General features: G+C 43.4%; 1 protein-coding gene across 4 annotated transcripts in view; it reads left to right on the top strand.

Annotated features, from left to right (window-relative positions):
* Positions 1 to 19,388, top strand: part of pde3a (phosphodiesterase 3A, cGMP-inhibited) — a 386,358-nt gene that overhangs the window by 353,731 nt on the left and 13,239 nt on the right. For all 4 annotated transcript variants that reach the window (XM_069909269.1, XM_069909268.1, XM_069909271.1 and 1 more), the window contains exons 10-14: positions 6,436 to 6,547; positions 8,684 to 8,797; positions 13,858 to 14,057; positions 14,251 to 14,454; positions 18,073 to 18,234. In XM_069909269.1, coding sequence (XP_069765370.1) covers positions 6,436 to 6,547; positions 8,684 to 8,797; positions 13,858 to 14,057; positions 14,251 to 14,454; positions 18,073 to 18,234 — 792 coding nt within the window. The remainder of the gene's footprint in view (positions 1 to 6,435; positions 6,548 to 8,683; positions 8,798 to 13,857; positions 14,058 to 14,250; positions 14,455 to 18,072; positions 18,235 to 19,388) is intronic.

Here is a 19,388-nt window from a genome sequence, read left to right as displayed (position 1 = left end):
GAGAAAGAACTTTTTAAGCTGATGTGCCGTGCTGTGTAAACCTATGAGATGTGTCTGCTCGAGTGGTTTCTCAAAGCACATGGGTCATTGTTAGCAGAATAACTCCTTCTGAGAAAAATTAGTTTCTTTCCGAGGTAAAAAAGTAAGTTATTTTTAACTAAAGTGTAAATAACAGCAGAAGCACAGTTGGCGTAACACCATTACAGTGCCAGAGATTGGGAGTGCGATTTGAATCCCGCACTGTCTGTTAAGAGTTTGTATGTTCTCCCCATGTCTGCGTGGCTTTTCCCCAGGGACTCCAGTCCCCCCCCACCCAACTGTTTGAAACATACGGGAGGTTGTAAGTTAATTGGACGGCACGGCCTCATGGGCTGAAATGGTCTGTTACCATGTTCTGTGCCTAAATTGAAATTGAAGAGAGAGTGCAGAAGAGCCTTTCCCTGGAATGGAGGGCAGTAATTATCAGGAGAAATGGGATCGGCTCTTTTATTCTCACGGGAATGTAGGAAGCTGAGGGGTGACTTTATGTAGGCTTATAATGTTCTGAAGGAAATGGACAGGGGAGTGAGCTAGAGGCAACAGGTTCAAGGCAAAAGGGGAGAAATTTAAAGGAGATCTGTGGGGTAATATTTGACAGAGGTTGCGATGGAGGCAGATACTTTTGCAATGTTTAAAGGCAATTGAATATGTATTTGGATAGGAAAATTTCCAGTAGCCAGTTTTGTTGGGATTTAATGGGAATGTGGAGAAAATTAAAAATGGCATTTAATAGGTGTTTTCATGCTGCCCCTGAAAGCTGGCATTTAATTGCCTTTTTTACAATTTCACTTACCTGTGTGAACACGACTAATGCGGAAGGTGGGGGGGGTTCATTTTCATCCCGGTACTTACCCGCCAAGCTAGGTAATATCAGAGCCGATGTGTTTCAAATCAGCTCCTGTGTGAAAGGGTTACCTGCCGGCTCCTTTTGACCCGGGGTGTGTAAAAGGTCACACTGAACCTTGGTTCAATGTGTTAGCTCGGATCCAATCTGACCCAGCTTTAAGCACAGGTCATTGACACGCCAACTTACTGAGATCTCAGTTTGAAAGCACCTAAGTGAGTGGGTGGGTGATTTGACAAGGGCTTGATGGACTGAAGAGCTTGTTTCCATGCTGGGCGGCTCTTATTGATGAGTCGATGGACCATGGTGATTGAAGACTCAATCTTCAAATGTTTTACTCCGAACATTTACTCAAGCAGTAGAGCAAATGAAGAGTAAATACCCAGTTTTACTGGTGATGCCCGTGCTGTATACTGGAATATAGATTTTTAAAATAATCCAATTGATTTGAAGTATTATTCCATGGTGATAACGAATCCACAAAAAATATCCCGGAGGGAAAAATAAACAAAACAACATAAGATATGGAAGCAGGAGTCAACCATCTGACCTATCAACCCTGCTCCACTGTTCAACAGGATCACGGCTGATCTGGCCACAAAGTCAGCTCTACTCACCTGCCTATTCCCCAGAACCCTTGATGCCCCCGTCGTTTAAAAATCAATCCTTCTCTGTCGTTGATAATGAGGCAGCCTCTACTGTTTTCGAGGGCCAGAGAATTCCACAGATTCACCCCTCTGGGAGAAGCGGTTCCTCCTCATTGATCAGAGGGAACATCTGTGATGTGACAACACCAGTGTTGACGTGGGGAGAGGTTCTGGAGAACTTCCAGTCAATACGTTAATGGTGTATAAGATGACCCTGACACCCCCCCCCCACCCACCCCCAGAATTTCCACTTAAAATGTAGGTTTTCAGCTATACTCGCTGAAGAAGACTACAACAAGTTGTTGCACCCTTTGTATCTACAGTTTGATTATCAACCATTTCAACATTCATAGGGGTTTCATCCATGTTTCCGATGTTGCTTGATAGATGATCATGTTTCTTGCTGTTGTATTACGTGGCAATGAAAGTTAGTAATTTTAACATCAACATCTTTATTTACTAGGGAAAAAAATATTGAACCAGTTGAAGTAAAGAAAAATAGTAGGGAGGTCATGAAGCATATAAGGATAACTGAGGAGGTAGTCATGGCTGTGTTGAAAAAGATAAAGGTGGATAAATCTCCGGGACCGGACAAAATATTCCCAAGGACACTCAGGGAGGCTTGTGAACAGATAGTAGGGCTATTAACAGAGATATTTAGGATGTCACCTTCTGTTCCATACTTCAGTCCATAGCCAAGGGAGAAGAGTCTAAACATCAGTAACACTTCATATCCATTCACAGAGTCCCCATTCACAGTCTTAGTGACCCCTCCCCCACCCCTCAGACTCTTGTCCCCCTCTTAGTGACCCTCGGCGGTCTCAGTGACCCCCCCACGGTCTCAGTGACACCCCCCTCTTAGTCTTAGTGATGCCCCCCTTCACGGTCTTAGTGACCCCCCCTCCCTCGCAGTCTTAGTGACCCAGTCCCTCGCGGTCTTAGTACCAAAGGATTGGAGGGTTGCGCATATGGTTCCGCTGTTTAAGAAAGGGTCCAAATGTAAACCTGGGAATTATAGGCCCGTGAGTCTGACGTATGTGGTGGGCAAGTTGATGGAAAGTGTTCTGAGGGATGGTATTTACAAATATTTGGAGGTACAGGGATTGATAGGGAGTAATCAGCATGGTTTTGTCAGGGGTAGATCATGCTTGACAAACCTGATTGAGTTTTTCGAGGGGGTTACAAAAAAGGCTGATGAAGGGAAAGCTGTGGATGTTGTCTATTTCGACTTTAGTAAAGCTTTTGACAAAGTTCCCCACAAGAGGTTAGGAAAAAAGGTGGAGGCATTAGGTATAAATAAGGAGGTAGTGAAATGGATTCAGCAATGGTTGGATGGGAGGTGTCGGAGAGTAGTGGTAGAAAATTGTTTGTCCAATTGGAGGCCAGTGACTAGTGGAGTTCCTCAGGGATCGGTCCTCGGTCCACTATTGTTTGTTATATATATTAACGATCTGGAAGTAGGGGTGGAGAGTTGGGTAAGCAAGTTTGCGGATGATACAAAGATTGGTGGTGTTGTGGACAGTGAGGAAGATTACTGTAGATTAAAAGGTGATTTCGGAAGGCTGGAGGTGTGGGCTGAGAATTGGCTGATGGAATTTAATACAGATAAGTGTGAGGTATAACATTTTGGAAAGGAAAATCAAAATATGTCATATGCATTAAATGGTAGGCTATTGAGATGTGCAGAGCAACAAAGGGATTTAGGAGTTGTGGTAAATAGTACCCTCAAGGATGATACTCAGGTAGATGGTGTGGTGAAGAAGGCATTTGGAATGTTGGCCTTCATAAATCGGAGTATTGAATTAAAGAGTAGGGAGGTTATGATGAAATTGTACAAGGCATTGGTGAGGCCAAATTTGGAGTACTGTGTACAGTTTTGGTCACCAAATTATAGGAAAGATATAAACAAAATAGAGAGAGTGCAGAGAAGGTTCACGAGAATGTTGACAGGATTTCAAGGTTTGAGTTACAGAGAAAGGTTGTGCAGACTAGGGCTTTTTTCTCTGGAGCGTAGAAGATTGAGGGGGGACTTGATAAAGGTGTTTAAGATTTTAAAAGGGACAGACGGAGTAAATGTGGATAGGCTTTTTCAATCAAGAGTGGGGGAGATTCAAACTAGAGGGCATGGTTTAAGGTTGAAGGGGGAGAATTATAAGGGGAACAGGAGGGAAAATTTCTTTACGCAAATGGTGATAGGGATGTGGAATGAGCTTCCGGCAGACGTAGTTGAGGCAGGATCATTGGTTAGATTTAAGGAAAGACTAGATAGTTACATGGAGAGGAGAGGACTGGAGGGGTATGGACCGGGTGCTGGTCAGTGGGACTAGGAGGGTGGGGATTTGTTACGGCATGGACTAGTAGGGCCGAACTGGCCTGTTCTGTGCTGTAAGTGGTTATGTGGTCTGCTGGTAATTGCTAGACTATTTTAGTTTCCTGCCTCAGTACCCAGATTATTTCCTTTCATCAAATGATGACACCACAAAGCAGTGGCTTTGAGGTCTTTGCTTTGTTGCCTTTACCCCCCCCCCCCCCGCCGCCAAGTGCAAAAATGCATGTTTTACTTCTTGATCAACGCGTCCATTTCGATGCTGCTCGCGGACCACGTCTGCTACAGACTTCTCTAGAATCGGCCAGTGTGCAGTGCCTCCTCTTGCTGCCCATTTATTCCTGGACACACTCCTTAGTGTGTCTTCTTTCCATCTCCAAGCCTGTAGCACCTTCTCTGCTGCACTGTGTTCTCGCGCAGCCGTGCAGTTGTTTACTGTTCGTCAGCTGTTGCAAACGGCAACTGTTACCTTTGTTTGCTGTGCTTTTGTTTTAGGGTATGATAGACAAGTTTATTGACTATTCATTATTTTAATGTAACATTACTATTAACCCAGCTTCCCAAACATAAAGTTTCAGTAGAAAAATATTTGGTGGTAGGCCCTTAGGAGTTATGTCAGTGTTTTATTGCTGTTTTCCATCGCCATGGAGACATTCTAAACCACAAGATTTTGTACTTGGCGTTTAAGATCATCCCCTGTTTTAAGGTGATATGGTTCAAATTTCATCTTATACACCAATGTATATGGCCGTCCCTGTTACATTCCTTCTTGTTGATGGCATTTGAAATTGAAGTGTTGCGTGCAAATAATCTGACATTTATAACTCCATGTGGTCATCAAAGTCGCCTCCAGAGTTTGAATCTTTCCAGATGGCAGCGATATCCATTTACCCAAACTTGTTGGTTTTATAGGTTCCATTGCCACCATCACACCCAGAAACATGAATCAACTCTTGAGTAGCCTATCCGGCATGTGGAATTTAAACTGAGACCAACCAAGGTCATTGCCTGCAGCACCAGCTGCCCCGCTGCTGTGGCAGAAGAGTCTGATGATCCTTGTGCAGGCTCATTGTGTTGTACTAGTAGCCCTCATTAGTATCCCTGTTGGAACAGTAATTGTTAATGTAAGTACAAGAATTTCAATCAACAAAAGGCAACCCTGGGTTCATGTCAAAGCACAACTTGTCCAGAATGACGATCAACACATCCACAAGCTTAACTCTGTACAATGACACAATCATGGCTCTACTTGTGTGCAAGTATTGTACGTAGCCATGTATTCCTCAAAGGAATAAAAATGGTTTTTATTAATAAAAACAGTTTATTTTAAATCATCTTTCCATATTTAACACATCATCCTTGATAGTCTGATGATTCTTTTTTGTGCTTTAATAAATCTACAATACCAGAACTATAAAAGGTTCTCCTTTTTAGGGGAGGCGACAGGCTCACAGGCGTGATGTCCTAATGCGGCCTGGCCATTCCCCTGGCAACGTGCTCCTGCAGCCTGGAACTTCTTCACAGTGGGTAGGGGAGGAAGCCCCTGTGCCCTGCCACGCTGACTGTTTGCTACGGCGATTCGGCCCGTCGTGTGCAGGGTTAACCCGGCCCGCTACACAATCCCGCTAAGTACTAAAGAATGCGTCATTAAAGCCATGCAGCTTTGTAGCACAGTACAGTTTATGAGCAGGATTCCAGGCCACAGAAAAAAAAACAATCCCAATTTTCAATTAAATCTTGTTGCATCAGTTCCTGATGCAAGGCTGGAAAATTTGAGCAATTAGTGTTGAACTCCCAGTGCTCTGTTATTTTCAAGAATGCCCCTTAAAATTGTCTAACTATTTGCTAAGGTACATTATTTTGGATCAACATAACATCAATTCCTTTTAATTTGAGGCCCATAGCTTATATTAGTCTCTGTAATTCAACATCTCAACATCTAGAATTTGAATAGATGGGAGAAGAAAGTATTGATCCCGAGTTTTCTGACTAGTTGCCTGGGATGACCAGTGAGATAAAGCGAGGGCCAGTTGGTACATCTGCGCCTTGGTAAAGTAAATACTTTATTGTCACTGTGTAAGAAAATGCAGCGATTTTTTTTTTAAATGCAGCCACGGTACTCACAATACAACATAGAAGAGCCTATAAAACAATAAAAAACAAGAAAGGAGGAAAAAAAAGCAACATTAAAACAGTACAAGATGCAAATAGGAGGAGTTTAATTCTCGAATGGCTCTAAGATAGAAACAGTTCTTGAGTCTGTTCATTCGTGATTTAATGGACCTATATCGTCTACCCAGGGGCAATAGGTCAAACAAATGATAGCCCAGGTGAGTAGAATCCTTAAGAATATTAGCTACCTTGCCGATACAGCGAGATTGAAATCAATCACTCGAAAGGGACAAGGAGCCCCCGATGATCTTCAGGGCCGTATTGAAAACCCTCTGAAGATTCCTCTTCTCTGCATCTGTACAGCTGGTCAATCACCTTCACTGGTGCGCTTCACTGAGTGTGTGTCTTATCTCCTCTGATTTTTAATACTTTCATTCACTAATTATTGAATCTCTTTCTTTGTACAGGTAGCATTCAGACTGTTTGAAGACACTGGGCTCTTTGAAATATTTAAAATCCCATTAAAGGAGTTTATGAATTACTTTCATGCATTAGAAAATGGGTACAGAGATATACCTTGTAAGTATTCTCATGTTTTACTTGTATGGTGAGATATCAGAACAAATAATGTTTCACTTATCATTCACCAGGAGCCTGTGTGTTGATATTTGGGAATATATAAGCTGTAGATGAGGAATATGCTTACACTGGTCTCAAATCACAACTGGGAGTTGTGTGCAACCAGGGAATTGGCTCTCACTGTAATGGCCCAATGTCTGGTCTCTGAGCAGCAAGTGCCAACCAGAAGGCCTAGTCACTTGCCTCTGTAATGCGGTGTTGTACTAACCATTCTTGCATCTTTGCCTACGTGGTGGATGTTTGCAGGGTATAATAAGCTGGAACACTCCACCCTCAGTCCAACCACCTCTGGAGGTGTAAGAGTGGGTCAACGATGGAATCCAGAGCAAGAAGACAACCTGCTGGATAAATTCAGTGGGTCAGGCAGCATCCGTGGAGGGAAATGGACACCCGCTACCCCTTCCCCCCACCCCACCATTTTATTCAGGTGCCTGCCACATTTTGCTCAGACCTTGATGAAGGGCTCAAGGCCAAAATGTTGATTCAGTATCTTTATCTTTGCAATATGAAGGACACTGTTTGACCTGCTGAGTTTCTCCAACATTGTGTTTTTACGGTGTCTACAGACTTTCATGATTTTATCAGAGACTTCCATCAGCAATTTGTTTTTGCCCAGCCCAGCAACTATTACTGAGGGGATGCACAATAAAATGCACCGTCAAAAATTGGTGGGTTCACTGGAACAACTGAAGCTTGAGCACATAATCCAGGAGGACAGTTCAGTGATGTACCATGACAATGGGACAAACCAGGTGTTATCTTGGTGACAGAAGAGACAGTCTAGTGATGTCCTGTGCCAGATGGGACAGCCCAATGATGTCCTGTGATAGGATGGGACAGCCCAGTGATGTCCTGATAGGATGGGACAGCTCAATGATGACCTGCGCCAGATGGGACAGCTCAATGATGACGTGCCAGATGGAACACCCCAGTGAGGTCCTGTGATAGGATGGGTCACCTCAATGATGACCTGTGATAGGATGGGAGAACCCAGTGATGTCCTGTGATAGGATGGGACAGCTCAGTGATGTCCTGTGCCAGATGGAACACCCCAGAGATGTCCTGTGATAGGATGGGACAGCTCAATGATGACCTGCGCCAGATGGGAGAGCTCAATGATGACGAGCCAGATGGAACACCCCATTGAGGTCCTGTGATAGGATGGGTCAGCTCAATGATGACCTGTGATAGGATGGGAGAACCCAGTGATGTCCTGTGATAGGATGGGACAGCTCAGTGATGTCCTGTGCCAGATGGAACACCCCAGAGATGTCCTGTGATAGGATGGGACAGCTCAATGATGACGTGCCAGATGGAACACCCCAGTGACGTCCTGTGATAGGATGAGACAGCTCAATGATGGCCTGCGCCAGATGGGACAGCCCAGTGAGGTCCTATGATTGGAGGAAACAGTCCAGTGATGTCCTAAGGATAGATGTAGGCTACAGCAGCTACCATCCTCAAGATGTATGACATTCACCGAGGTCATTAAAACACCACACCCCCCCCCCAACCCCCCCAGATCTGCAATCCTCATTCTCACTGCAACCTTTTTAAGCCATTCCAGTCTTTGGGGTTTCTGCTTGGATCAGAGATTGGTCCTGGTTGTAATCCCCCCACCCCAATAGTAGCTATGCTTTAGTTAACAAGGCCATTCCAGGGTTTTTCTACTTACCGCTTTCCATACATTAGTGGTGTCCTATTATATCATCATTAAATTCCTTTGCATAATGCTTTTCATCAGCTATAAAGGTATGGCTCTGCTTTCCTGACATTGTTCTTGTAAAATATCTATATGTTATGTGAAATGCCCTGTATAACTGTGGCTCACTCTTGACAGAGGCAAAGGTGTTATCAACGAAATCATTTTTTAAATGAAGAGCAGATCCCAGATCTTGCTATCATTATCATAATGGGGTATGTATAAATGGCCCACCATTGTTAGCGCAGGGGACAGATTCATATCAAGGCTCATATACCCAAACGTCCCTGTTGCATGATGTGCCAAGTTTCTCCAGCAGATTTGGTAATTGCAGAAAATTGTAAAACGATATTCCTTGTTTCTTGAATCAACAGATCACAATCGTGTACATGCCACGGATGTGATGCATGCAGTCTGGTATCTCACCACGCAGCCTGTCCCAGGACTACAGGCTGTAATCAGTGATCACGGCTCAATGAGCGATTCAGGTACAACTTTGGAGAAATGAATGTTGTTTCCTATTCACTGACAATAAAATCATGTGAGAATAAGTAGTCTTAGAGACCTTCTGAAAATTTTACTTCAATGTAGAAGCAAGCTTGGAGCTTTTTAACAAAGCAGTGGGTTTAATTTTGTCTGTGATTTTCTTTGAAATGTGTCAATGCACAGGTGAAATAAGACAGATGAGGTTTCAATGAAGTACTTCCCGTCATTGAATTAAAGTGCCATTATTGAAACTTCCAGGATAGCTACAATCTAATTAGTGCTTGTTTAATGAAAGAGCAAGGCCAGTGAAACTATAATATTTTATAAAATGTTTTTAAAATGATCCCTTGGAGAAAAACGTGAGTAAATGATCAGCTGATGACGTGGCTGTAGTTAAGAGAATTCTCCCTGAGCTTCCTACTGAAGTAGGAACAGTCCAGTGATAACTTGACACAACCCTTCAAGACCTTGAGGTTTTCTCCAAAATGCAAGTAAAAGACTATTTCTAATAATGCACAAATTTAATTTTTAAAAAGATGTTTTATTGCACTTCCTTTACAAACAATAGAAATTGAAAATTGCTCTTTTTACTGATCTCAATAGTGAAAGCAAAAAAAAATTTCATCATTTTTGCACATTGTTTACTGTCTTGAAGGCTGGGGTTCTGAGCACCAGGAATCATTTTTTTAATCCAAATCACATGTCAGGGTCAAGCAATCAAACTCTTACTGAGTTGCCACCATTCAAATTTTAGATGGGCTTCAGATTTGGAAGACCACCCCCTGCCATTCCTTCTGCAGAGATACCCTGAAAAGGCTCTAAGACCATCTGGAACTAGGTCTTCAGACTTGACCTCATTAAAAGGAATATGAATTTCAACTGCATTTGAGGCCCGAGCAAGAGCTGTCCCCAAAGTTAGCCTGTGCCTGGGTTCGATAAATTTCCAAACACTCTCTTTTGCTCTCCTTTGCTACTTGCACGTTCCATTCAATCAGATATAGTTTCTACTCTGGTTTCTTTCAAATACAAGGTTTATGCAACTGCAGAGATTCATCAATCAAAAAGGTATTTGGATTTCATGTTGCAGCATCCAATCAATTATTTAGTCATTTCAGAATCATTGCCTCCACCACCACTTCCTTCCAAGTGTTGGTCATTGGATAAAAGTCCTGTCAGAAAGTCAGTCGTCACATTTCTTCTCCTGGCCAACGGTCTGGTTTTGCCCTCCATCAACAGCTGCAAACTTGTCGTGGATTCAAATCCCACCATGTATACTTTGGATATCTAGACTAACGCTGCAGTGTGGAACTGGGAGCCTGCTGCTTTATTGGTGATTTTGTCTTCAATGAGGTTAAGGGTGGGTCCTGCCTCCCCTCAGTTTGCGTAGAAAAATACCACAGCAATCTTTTAAATCTGGAATATTTAGTGCCAGCATAATACTGGGGCATGTAACCAAGAAGAGTGGACTGAAATTCGGACACTTGACCAAGTCCAACTCTAGCATGAGTGGGATCTGCAAAGCAATATGCAGCTAATCCGCAGACTGTCATAAAAAACCATCTGCTTCCTTCATGCTGTTACAGGGATAGAATCTGCTTACCCTTGCCCAGGCTCATAGCCTCACCTAGAATCTGCTTACCCCTGCCCAGGCTAATAGCCTCACCTACAATCTGCTTACCCCTGCCCAGGCTAATAGCCTCACCTACAATCTGCTTACCCCTGCCCAGGCTAATAGCCTCACCTACAATCTGCTTACGCTTGCCCAGGCTAATAGCCTCACCTACAATCTGCTTACCCCTGCCCAGGCTAATAGCCTCACCTAGAATCTGCTTACCCTTGCCCAGGCTCATAGCCTCACCTAGAATCTGCTTACCCTTGCCCAGGCTCATAGCCTCACCTAGAATCTGCTTACCCTGGCTCATAGCCTCACCTAGAATCTGCTTACCCTTGCCCAGGCTCATAGCCTCACCTAGAATCTGCTTACCCTTGCCCAGGCTCATAGCCTCACCTAGAATCTGCTTACCCTTGCCCAGGCTCATAGCCTCACCTAGAATCTGCTTACCCTTGCCCAGGCTCATAGCCTCACCTAGAATCTGCTTACCCCTGCCCAGGCTCATAGCCTCACCTAGAATCTGCTTACCCCTGCCCAGGCTCATAGCCTCACCTAGAATCTGCTTACCCCAGCCCAGGCTCATAGCCTCACCTAGAATCTGCTTACCCCTGCCCAGGCTAATAGCCTCACCTAGAATCTGCTTACCCCTGCCCAGGCTAATAGCCTCACCTAGAATCTGCTTACGCTTGCCCAGGCTAATAGCCTCACCTACAATCTGCTTACGCTTGCCCAGGCTAATAGCCTCACCTACAATCTGCTTACCCCTGCCCAGGCTAATGCCTCACCTACAATCTGCTTACCCCTGCCCAGGCTAATGCCTCACCTACAATCTGCTTACCCCTGCCCAGGCTAATGCCTCACCTCGAATCTGCTTACCCCTGCCCAGGCTAATAGCCTCACCTCGAATCTGCTTACCCCTGCCCAGGCTAATAGCCTCACCTCGAATCTGCTTACCCCTGCCCAGGCTCATAGCCTCACCTAGAATCTGCTTACCCTTGCCCAGGCTCATAGCCTCACCTAGAATCTGCTTACCCTTGCCCAGGCTCATAGCCTCATCTAGAATCTGCTTACCCTTGCCCAGGCTCATAGCCTCACCTAGAATCTGCTTACCCTTGCCCAGGCTCATAGCCTCACCTAGAATCTGGTTACCCTTGCCCAGGCTCATAGCCTCACCTAGAATCTGCTTACCCTTGCCCAGGCTCATAGCCTCTCCTAGAATCTGCTTACCCTTGCCCAGGCTCATAGCCTCACCTAGAATCTGCTTACCCTTGCCCAGGCTCATAGCCTCACCTAGAATCTGCTTACCCTTGCCCAGGCTAATAGCCTCACCTAGAATCTGCTTACCCTTGCCCAGGCTAATAGCCTCACCTAGAATCTGCTTACCCTTGACCAGGCTGCACTTTGTCCAATTATTTCTTTGTTTGCGAATCACTTTGGACCACCGAACAGCAAATTGTTCTTTTATCAAATTGGTTTCTAATATAACTTGATGCTGCAAGAAGATCTTTATTAATGTTTGCCAATGTTTTCACGTTCTTTCTGTGCAAGCAAGCAAAGTAATCGAACACTGACCTCGTATCTTATCTGATGTTCTGTCAGAAATGATGTGGATTAAATGTTCAATCACGCTTGTTCTAATGACCAATGATAACACTATGGGAGACTGAACCATTCCAAACTCAATATTCCCACTTGCTCCTTCGCCCAGTCCTTGTTCAGGGAAGGGTCAATTGCTGCCTTTCTGTCTCCATGATGGTGTTGTTTTCTGACCCCTGTTGAAGTTGTCTTTGTCTCTTCTCTAAATACTTTGCCTTTGAACATCTTCCATCCTGACAATCATGTCATGCAAGATGGCCTCTTCAAATTCATCATTTTCCCTCCGTTCTCATCCTGTGAAGAACTTCTTTCCCATCTCACTATGACCACAAGATAAATCGGATCTTCCATTCTCCAGTCAATTTTTTTTTTTTTTTTTTTTAAATTCAGTGACCAACTGTACCAAAATGTGAACATTTATTTTTATTCCTAATCAATATTATATTTTAATAACTTTTAGTGTACAATTTTCTTGAGAATTTGTTTCAAGTTTATCCAATCTCTTCAAGTCGAAATTGTCATCAGGTTAGTTCACGTGAAAGATACAGGAACACTTAAGTTATCCATCTCCTTGAAATTTCAGTCTAACCCAGTGGTTCTTAACCTTTCTCTTTCCGCTAGCATCCCACTTTAAGTATTCCCTATGCCATCAGTGCTCTGTGATTAGTAAGGGATTGCTTAAGGTGGGGTGTGAGTGGAAAGGGAAGGTTGAGAATCACTGCTCTAGACCCAATTGTTACTGAAATATTTGGCTTGAGAAAAATTGCCATTGGCCTATTTCCTTTGGAGTTACAAAACTGTGCACGTAACAAGTCAATCAGGTATGATTAAAACAGTGGTTTACAAACAATTTAACCAAAATTGGTTCCCCTTTTAACAAAGATCCATCATTTCTAATTCTCTTGTTCTTGCTTCTAAATTTAGCTTGCTCAATTTTGGTTTTGCCCTTATTTTCCAAATCTAAGTGGAAGGAACTGCCTTTCTGATCAGGCTTTTGATTCAAAACAATGAACAAAGGATAAAGGATGCTTTTTAAATTACCTCTGCTGCATTATTTTTTATTAAACAATGTCGTTATACAACATGGTAACAGGCCATTTTGGCTCACAAGCCCGTACAGTCCAGTTAACCCTCAACCCCCGGTACATTTTTTTTTGAACGGTTGGAGTAAATCGGAGCCCCCGGGGAATACCCACATAGATGTGGGGAGAATGTGCAAACTCCTTACAGTCAGCATGGGATTCAAGCCCTGATCCAGATTGCTGGCGCTGTAAAGGCGTTGTGCTAACCACTGCACCAACCGTGTCTCATTTTATGATGATGTCCTCCCAGCTAGAGTTCTAACCTCTATAATTTTATTTTATGGGTTCTGCATGTTACTACAGTGAGGAAGAAAGCACTTTCCTGAAAGTGGAAAGAAGTTCAAACCCTCCTCTACCCACACCCTTGCTCTTTTATCCCTTCTACAACATGTAAACCAGGACCTAATGGTGCATTTCTTGTGCTTTAATGAATATCAATTTTAATCATGTTGTCTAAACTAGCACAGTCAGGCTTAACAGTCAGACTTTTTAATGCTTATAAATTATTTTGCAGGATTAGAAAAGGGTTTAACTTGAGCAGCGGGAGGAGGAATGCACACAACAAGTTGGGTTTCCTAGTTACTCAACATTTTAAGAACGTCCCAAGGTGCAAGTCAGGTGAAATTTGGTCCCAAGCCAAATAAAACTGGCCCAAAGAGGTTGTAAAGGAAAAGGGAGAGAGATTGAGGGAGGGGATTCCAGAACATTTTGGTAATCAGTAAAACCTTTTCTGTACTGTGAGAGTAAAATTATTTATCAAATATGTGCACAGATTCAGACAGTGGAATCACTCATGGACACATGGGATTTGCCATATCAAAAACATACAGTGTGATGGAGGACAGGTATGGCTGTGTTATTGCCAACGTGCCTGCCTTGGAGTTGATGGCCCTCTATGTTGCTGCGGCTATGCATGATTACGATCACCCAGGAAGAACCAATGCCTTTCTAGTGGCGACCAGTGCACCTCAGGTATGTGTTACCCAGCTGCTCTCTCCAATGCGCACGTTAAGGAGATGTTCGTTTCCTCCAGGGTGACTTCACCTCCCGAAACTCATAGGGAGAATTCAATCTTTGGCCATTAGTGCTAAACATATGTGAGGCTATTCGCTGGCAGCAAATGCAGACCAACCCAACAGCTGAATTCAGTTGTGCTTTATTGCAGGCAGTTCTCTACAATGACCGCTCGGTGTTGGAGAACCATCACGCTGCCTCAGCGTGGAACCTGTTCATGTCTCAGCAGGAGTACAACTTTCTGATCAACTTGGATCACGTTGAATTCAAGAGATTCCGATTCCTTGTCATTGAGGCCATATTGGCCACAGACCTTAAGAAACACTTCGATTTTCTTGCAGAATTCAATGCCAAGGTAACGTGCTTCATCTGAATTAATCGAGTTGCAATTTTCTGATAGAGTGATCAGCATTGTACTGGGGACAAGTCACTGCCAGTGGTTCTCAACCCTTTTCTTTCCACTCACGGGCCACTTTAAATAATCCCCCTGCCCTCGCTGCTCAGTGATTAGTAAGGGATTGCTTCGGGTGGTATGGAGGTGGAAAGAAAAAGTTTGAAAACCACTGTTTTCATCGTACCTCATTGACTCCTTATGTGCACGGTTTCAGAACTCCAAAGGAAATGGGCCAATGACCATTTTTCTCAAGCAAAATATTTCAGTAACAATTGGGTCCAGAGCAGTGATTCTCAACCTTCCCTTCCCATTCTCATATCACCATAAACAATCCCTTACTAATCACAGAGCACAGATGGCCTAGGGAATACTTAAAGTGGGATAATGTGAGTGGGAAGAGAAAGGTTCACCAAAAGAAGGCAGTCATTTAAGGAGAATATAAAATACTATTTTGCAACATCAAATTTCATCTTAAATGATCTGAAAGTTTTTGTTCCATTATTTCATCCAACAAATCAATCTTTGTGCAGACATATTTTCTAATATCTTCATATTTCCCAAATATTTGGAATAATTTTGCCTTAATACATACCCTGTAACGCCACCCTTCATGGATGAGGACTTTAGTCATTTTCAAAGTGTATGTTATCTCAGTACGACCTGTCCTTGACGACTTGTTTCTTTTGAGCCACTGATGTCGAGCTGGGAGTTTCAGCACATCTAAAGAGAAATTATTATTTTTATTTTAATGATCTCTCTTTAGATGGGTGGTTTGTCTCTTCTTTGCACATGTTTTACAGGGTGAAACAGGGAGTTCTTTAGCCAACAATTGTAATGGGGACGCGCTGACACAGCCAAAAGGTTATCTTTAAAGGACGCACCTTCCATTCTAACTTAATTGTCAAAAGATCTTCCTCAATAGTTTGCCATTGACTGTTTACGTACTTCAATGCTTATTTAAGGTTGTGCAGCAGCTGTACTTTAACATATCTGATTGTCACATCCAGTTTAACATTGTAATACTATGTTGATCCAAGTGTGCCAGAGTTCCCTCTTCTTGATTAACAAGAACTGAGTCAAACCGACTGCCATTCCCAAACAGTCCTTGTGAATCTGCAGGGGTCATCTACTGCATCCAGTGCTCTCGCTGTGATCTCCTCTACATCGGAGAGGCTGGAGGCAGACTGGAAGATCGCTTTGTTGATCGCTCTGACCGCCGCCATAGCATGGATCTCCCAGTGGCCACCTAGTTCAACTCTCCATCTCATTCCCTTGCCAACATGGCAGTCCATGGTCTCAAGCACTGCCAGACTCAAATTGGAGGAACAACCCCTCATCTTCTGACTGGGCACCCTCTAACTGGATGGCATTAATATCGACCTCTGGCTTTCGTTCAACCCTCCCCCTTCTTCCCGTCTCCTTTCGCACAGACACGATGTTCTTATCTGGTCCCTTTGCCATATCCAATGAACACCTTTGGTTGTCCTGGATTCCTCCCCCATTGTTTGAATTCTGAGACTTTCTGTTATACCCTGCTTCTGCCTTACTGATTTTTTTTTTCCTTGAAGAAGGGCTCAGGCCCGAAACATCAGCAATAGATCTCTGTTTCCTTTAGATGCTGACATCTTACACACAGTTGACTGAAGCTGCCTATTGCTATATCTTCCGTTCACCACCACTGTGCAAACCTTGGCAGGCAATCATGCTAAAATTAGAAAAGGAACAGTTTATTAACTCAAAGGCTGAGCTCTCCAACTTTTCATTCAGGCAATTGTTTATGTCTGTGTCATTTCATTATTAAGGCTCAAGTGAATCTCATTGGGCAACATTTTCACAGGAAGCCTCCATGCTCATGTGGTGGGATCGACGATATAATTTTAGTTATGGACGTGGGAAATAATTTAGGAGAATTCCACTGAACAACACATTCATGAAATCATGTCCTAATGCGGGTTACTTATGCAGCAATTAACATACTGCTGTTTGTTACCATGTCAGTGACACTGAAGTGAAAAGAGACTGACCATTCTCGTCCTGCACAGTGCATGTGGTTAGTGCACAGAATCAAATACTGCCATTAACGCGAGTGCTCAGCACACATAGTTAATGAGCACTGCAAGATCTTGATATCGTTGAATCAGTGAAAATATTTGCAGACCTCGGCGCCTGCGCCACGATTCAGTTGAACGAAGGCTGATCACATAATATCAGCACCCTATTCCTGCTTTCTCTCTATCTTCCTTCATCCCTTTAGCCATCATGACTAATTAATTATCTCATTAACGCATAGCGTAATATGTATGAATGTACATTATATAACAGTTTACAGCTCGGAAACAGGCCATGTCGGCCCTTCGAGTCCGCACCGGTTCCCTCGGACAACTCCACTAGCTCCCCCCCTCCCGCTCTCCGCCCATAACCCTCCAACCTTCTCTTAAATGAGAGAAGGGACCGTGCCGCAACTCTCTCTTTTGGAAGATCATTCCATTCAGCCACCACTCTGAGTGAAAAAGCATCCTCTAACACTTTTCCTAAAGTTTTGCCCCCCTAACCCTTAACTTATGCCCTCTTGTTCCAACCTCCCCTGCCCTCAGGGGAAAGAGTCTATTTACATCTAGTCTATCTATTCGCTTCATAATTTTAAATGCCTCTATCAAATCCCCTCTCAGCCGTCTACATTCCAATGAGTAAAATCTCAGTCTCCTTAATCTTTCTCCGTAATCAAGATGCTGTAAGCCAGGCAACATCCTTGCAAATCTTCTCTGCACACTCTCCATCTTATCTATATCCTTTCTATAATGTGGAGACTAGAATTGAACACTGGCCTCACCAATGCCTTAAACAGCCGCAGCATCACTTCCCAGCTCCTATACTCTATACTATGATTTATGAAGGCCAGCATACCATATGCCTTCTTAACCACCCTGTCTACATGGGAATCCACCTTCAATGAACTCGGTACCATAACCCCCAGGTCCCTCTGTGAACATCAATGCCCTCCCGTTAATTGCACGTGTCCGATTTTGGTAATTTTTTTTTTTTCGAAATGCACCACCTCGCATTTGTCTACATTAAATTCCATCTGCCATCTTCCAAACAAACCAAATCCTTCTGTAATCCAAGAAAACCTTCCTCACTGTCCAACATTCATGACATCAGTTCTGTATATTCAGGAGACTCAAGAGTTTGAATTACTCCAGCAGTTGGTTTTTTTAAAAAATATGCATTGCATGTTTTAGTACATGATTTATATCTGGTGTTAATACATTGAATAAGTGAATTGTATTGCATTGTAAGTGTACAGTATCAATATAAAATGTATTGATGTTACAGAATACAAGTTGATATGTATTTCCTTCAAAGCTTCACAGAGTGACAACATGGCTTCAGGGAGATATAAATCCACTGATTGGTCGTATAGGCTACTTTATTGGTCATTTTGCAAATCCTTTTTCATCGTCTTTAACTGAAGAGAAACTGTTCTGAACTATGTTGGCGATATTTTTTATGCAACTGATATTCTACCTTTTTTAAGGCTGAGACAACCTGTTGCATGTTGAACTCTCCGTGTTGCCACAGGTGAACGAAGAGGTGGGGCCAGGTATTGACTGGGCCAACGAAAACGATCGCTTGCTGGTTTGTCAAATGTGTATTAAACTCGCTGACATTAATGGGCCAGCCAAGAGCAAGGAGCTTCATTTAAAGTGGACAGAAGGCATCGTTAATGAGTTTTATGAGCAGGTTAGTGAATGTGCTGTAAATTGATGAATTGCTGTTATCTGCATTTTAACTATTTTTTTTAATTTAAATTTTATTTAAATTTGCACGGTAACAGGCCATTTGGTCTAAGAGCCCGTGCCTCCCGATTATGCCCAATAACCAACACCCCGGTACATTTGGAATGGTGGGTGGAAACCGGAGCCCCCAGGAAAAAAACCAAGGCAGACATGGTGAGAACGTACAAACAGCGCTGGATTTGAACCCCGGTCCCAATTACTGGTGCTGTAACAGCGTTGAGCTAACTGCTACGCCGACCGTGTTTCAGCTCCAGTGAGAAGGAAGGGATGTGCAATTCAATGACTGGCACTTGGGCACGCCTCAGTGCCTGTAGAGCTTCTGCCTCACAGGCCTGACCTTGGGTGCCGTCTGTGTGGAGTCTACACATTCTCTCTGTGACCACGTGTGTGCTTGGGTTTATTGTCCATTCCAGATTGCTACTAGTGAGAAAGTGAATGATAGAATCTGAGGAGGATCTGATGGGACTATGGGAGAATAAATATGATTAGTGTGAGATTAAAGCAAATGGGAGGGGAAGGAAGATTTGTTTCTATGCTGTATCTCTCCAGGTCTCTACGATATTGTTGGCATGTTTTCATAGAAGTGTCTAGCAGAGATTTGGGGTATCACAGATGAATACTATTCATAAATTTTAATTTGCTAAATGAGTTTGGTCTGTTCACCCTCTGATAATCTCACCTGAGTTGAGTTCCTTTTGCAACGTGCCTAAAATATTACAGCTGGTGTATGTGGGCATAAAGGCTATGTTGTCCACTGCCATTTTATGTCTCTGAAGTAGAATAATGCTTTTAAGCCTTAATCCAGAAAGAAGCATGTTTCTGTCCACACCATTCCCTAATATGAGTTAATATGGCTCAGAGTGTTCCCAGATCTCCCAGCTCATTCACATTGAAGGGACGCAATCCCAGGGTTCTCCAGGAGAACTGAAGGTGTGGCTTGCCCAGGATCTCAAAGATGGTGGTCTGCCTGAAATTGTTCTCCTGAATTAACTTTTTACCATGGGCTTTGAGATTTCTGACAAACGTTTACCAGCAGGAGCCACAGGTTTGTTATTTCCCAGATCGATTCTCCTGCAAACCTCAAAGCTGAGCAGGCCA

This window comes from Narcine bancroftii, chromosome 13 (genome assembly GCF_036971445.1).
Source record: "Narcine bancroftii isolate sNarBan1 chromosome 13, sNarBan1.hap1, whole genome shotgun sequence".
In the NCBI taxonomy this organism is placed as follows: domain Eukaryota; kingdom Metazoa; phylum Chordata; class Chondrichthyes; order Torpediniformes; family Narcinidae; genus Narcine; species Narcine bancroftii.
This window is presented reverse-complemented; position numbering and strand designations above follow the sequence as displayed.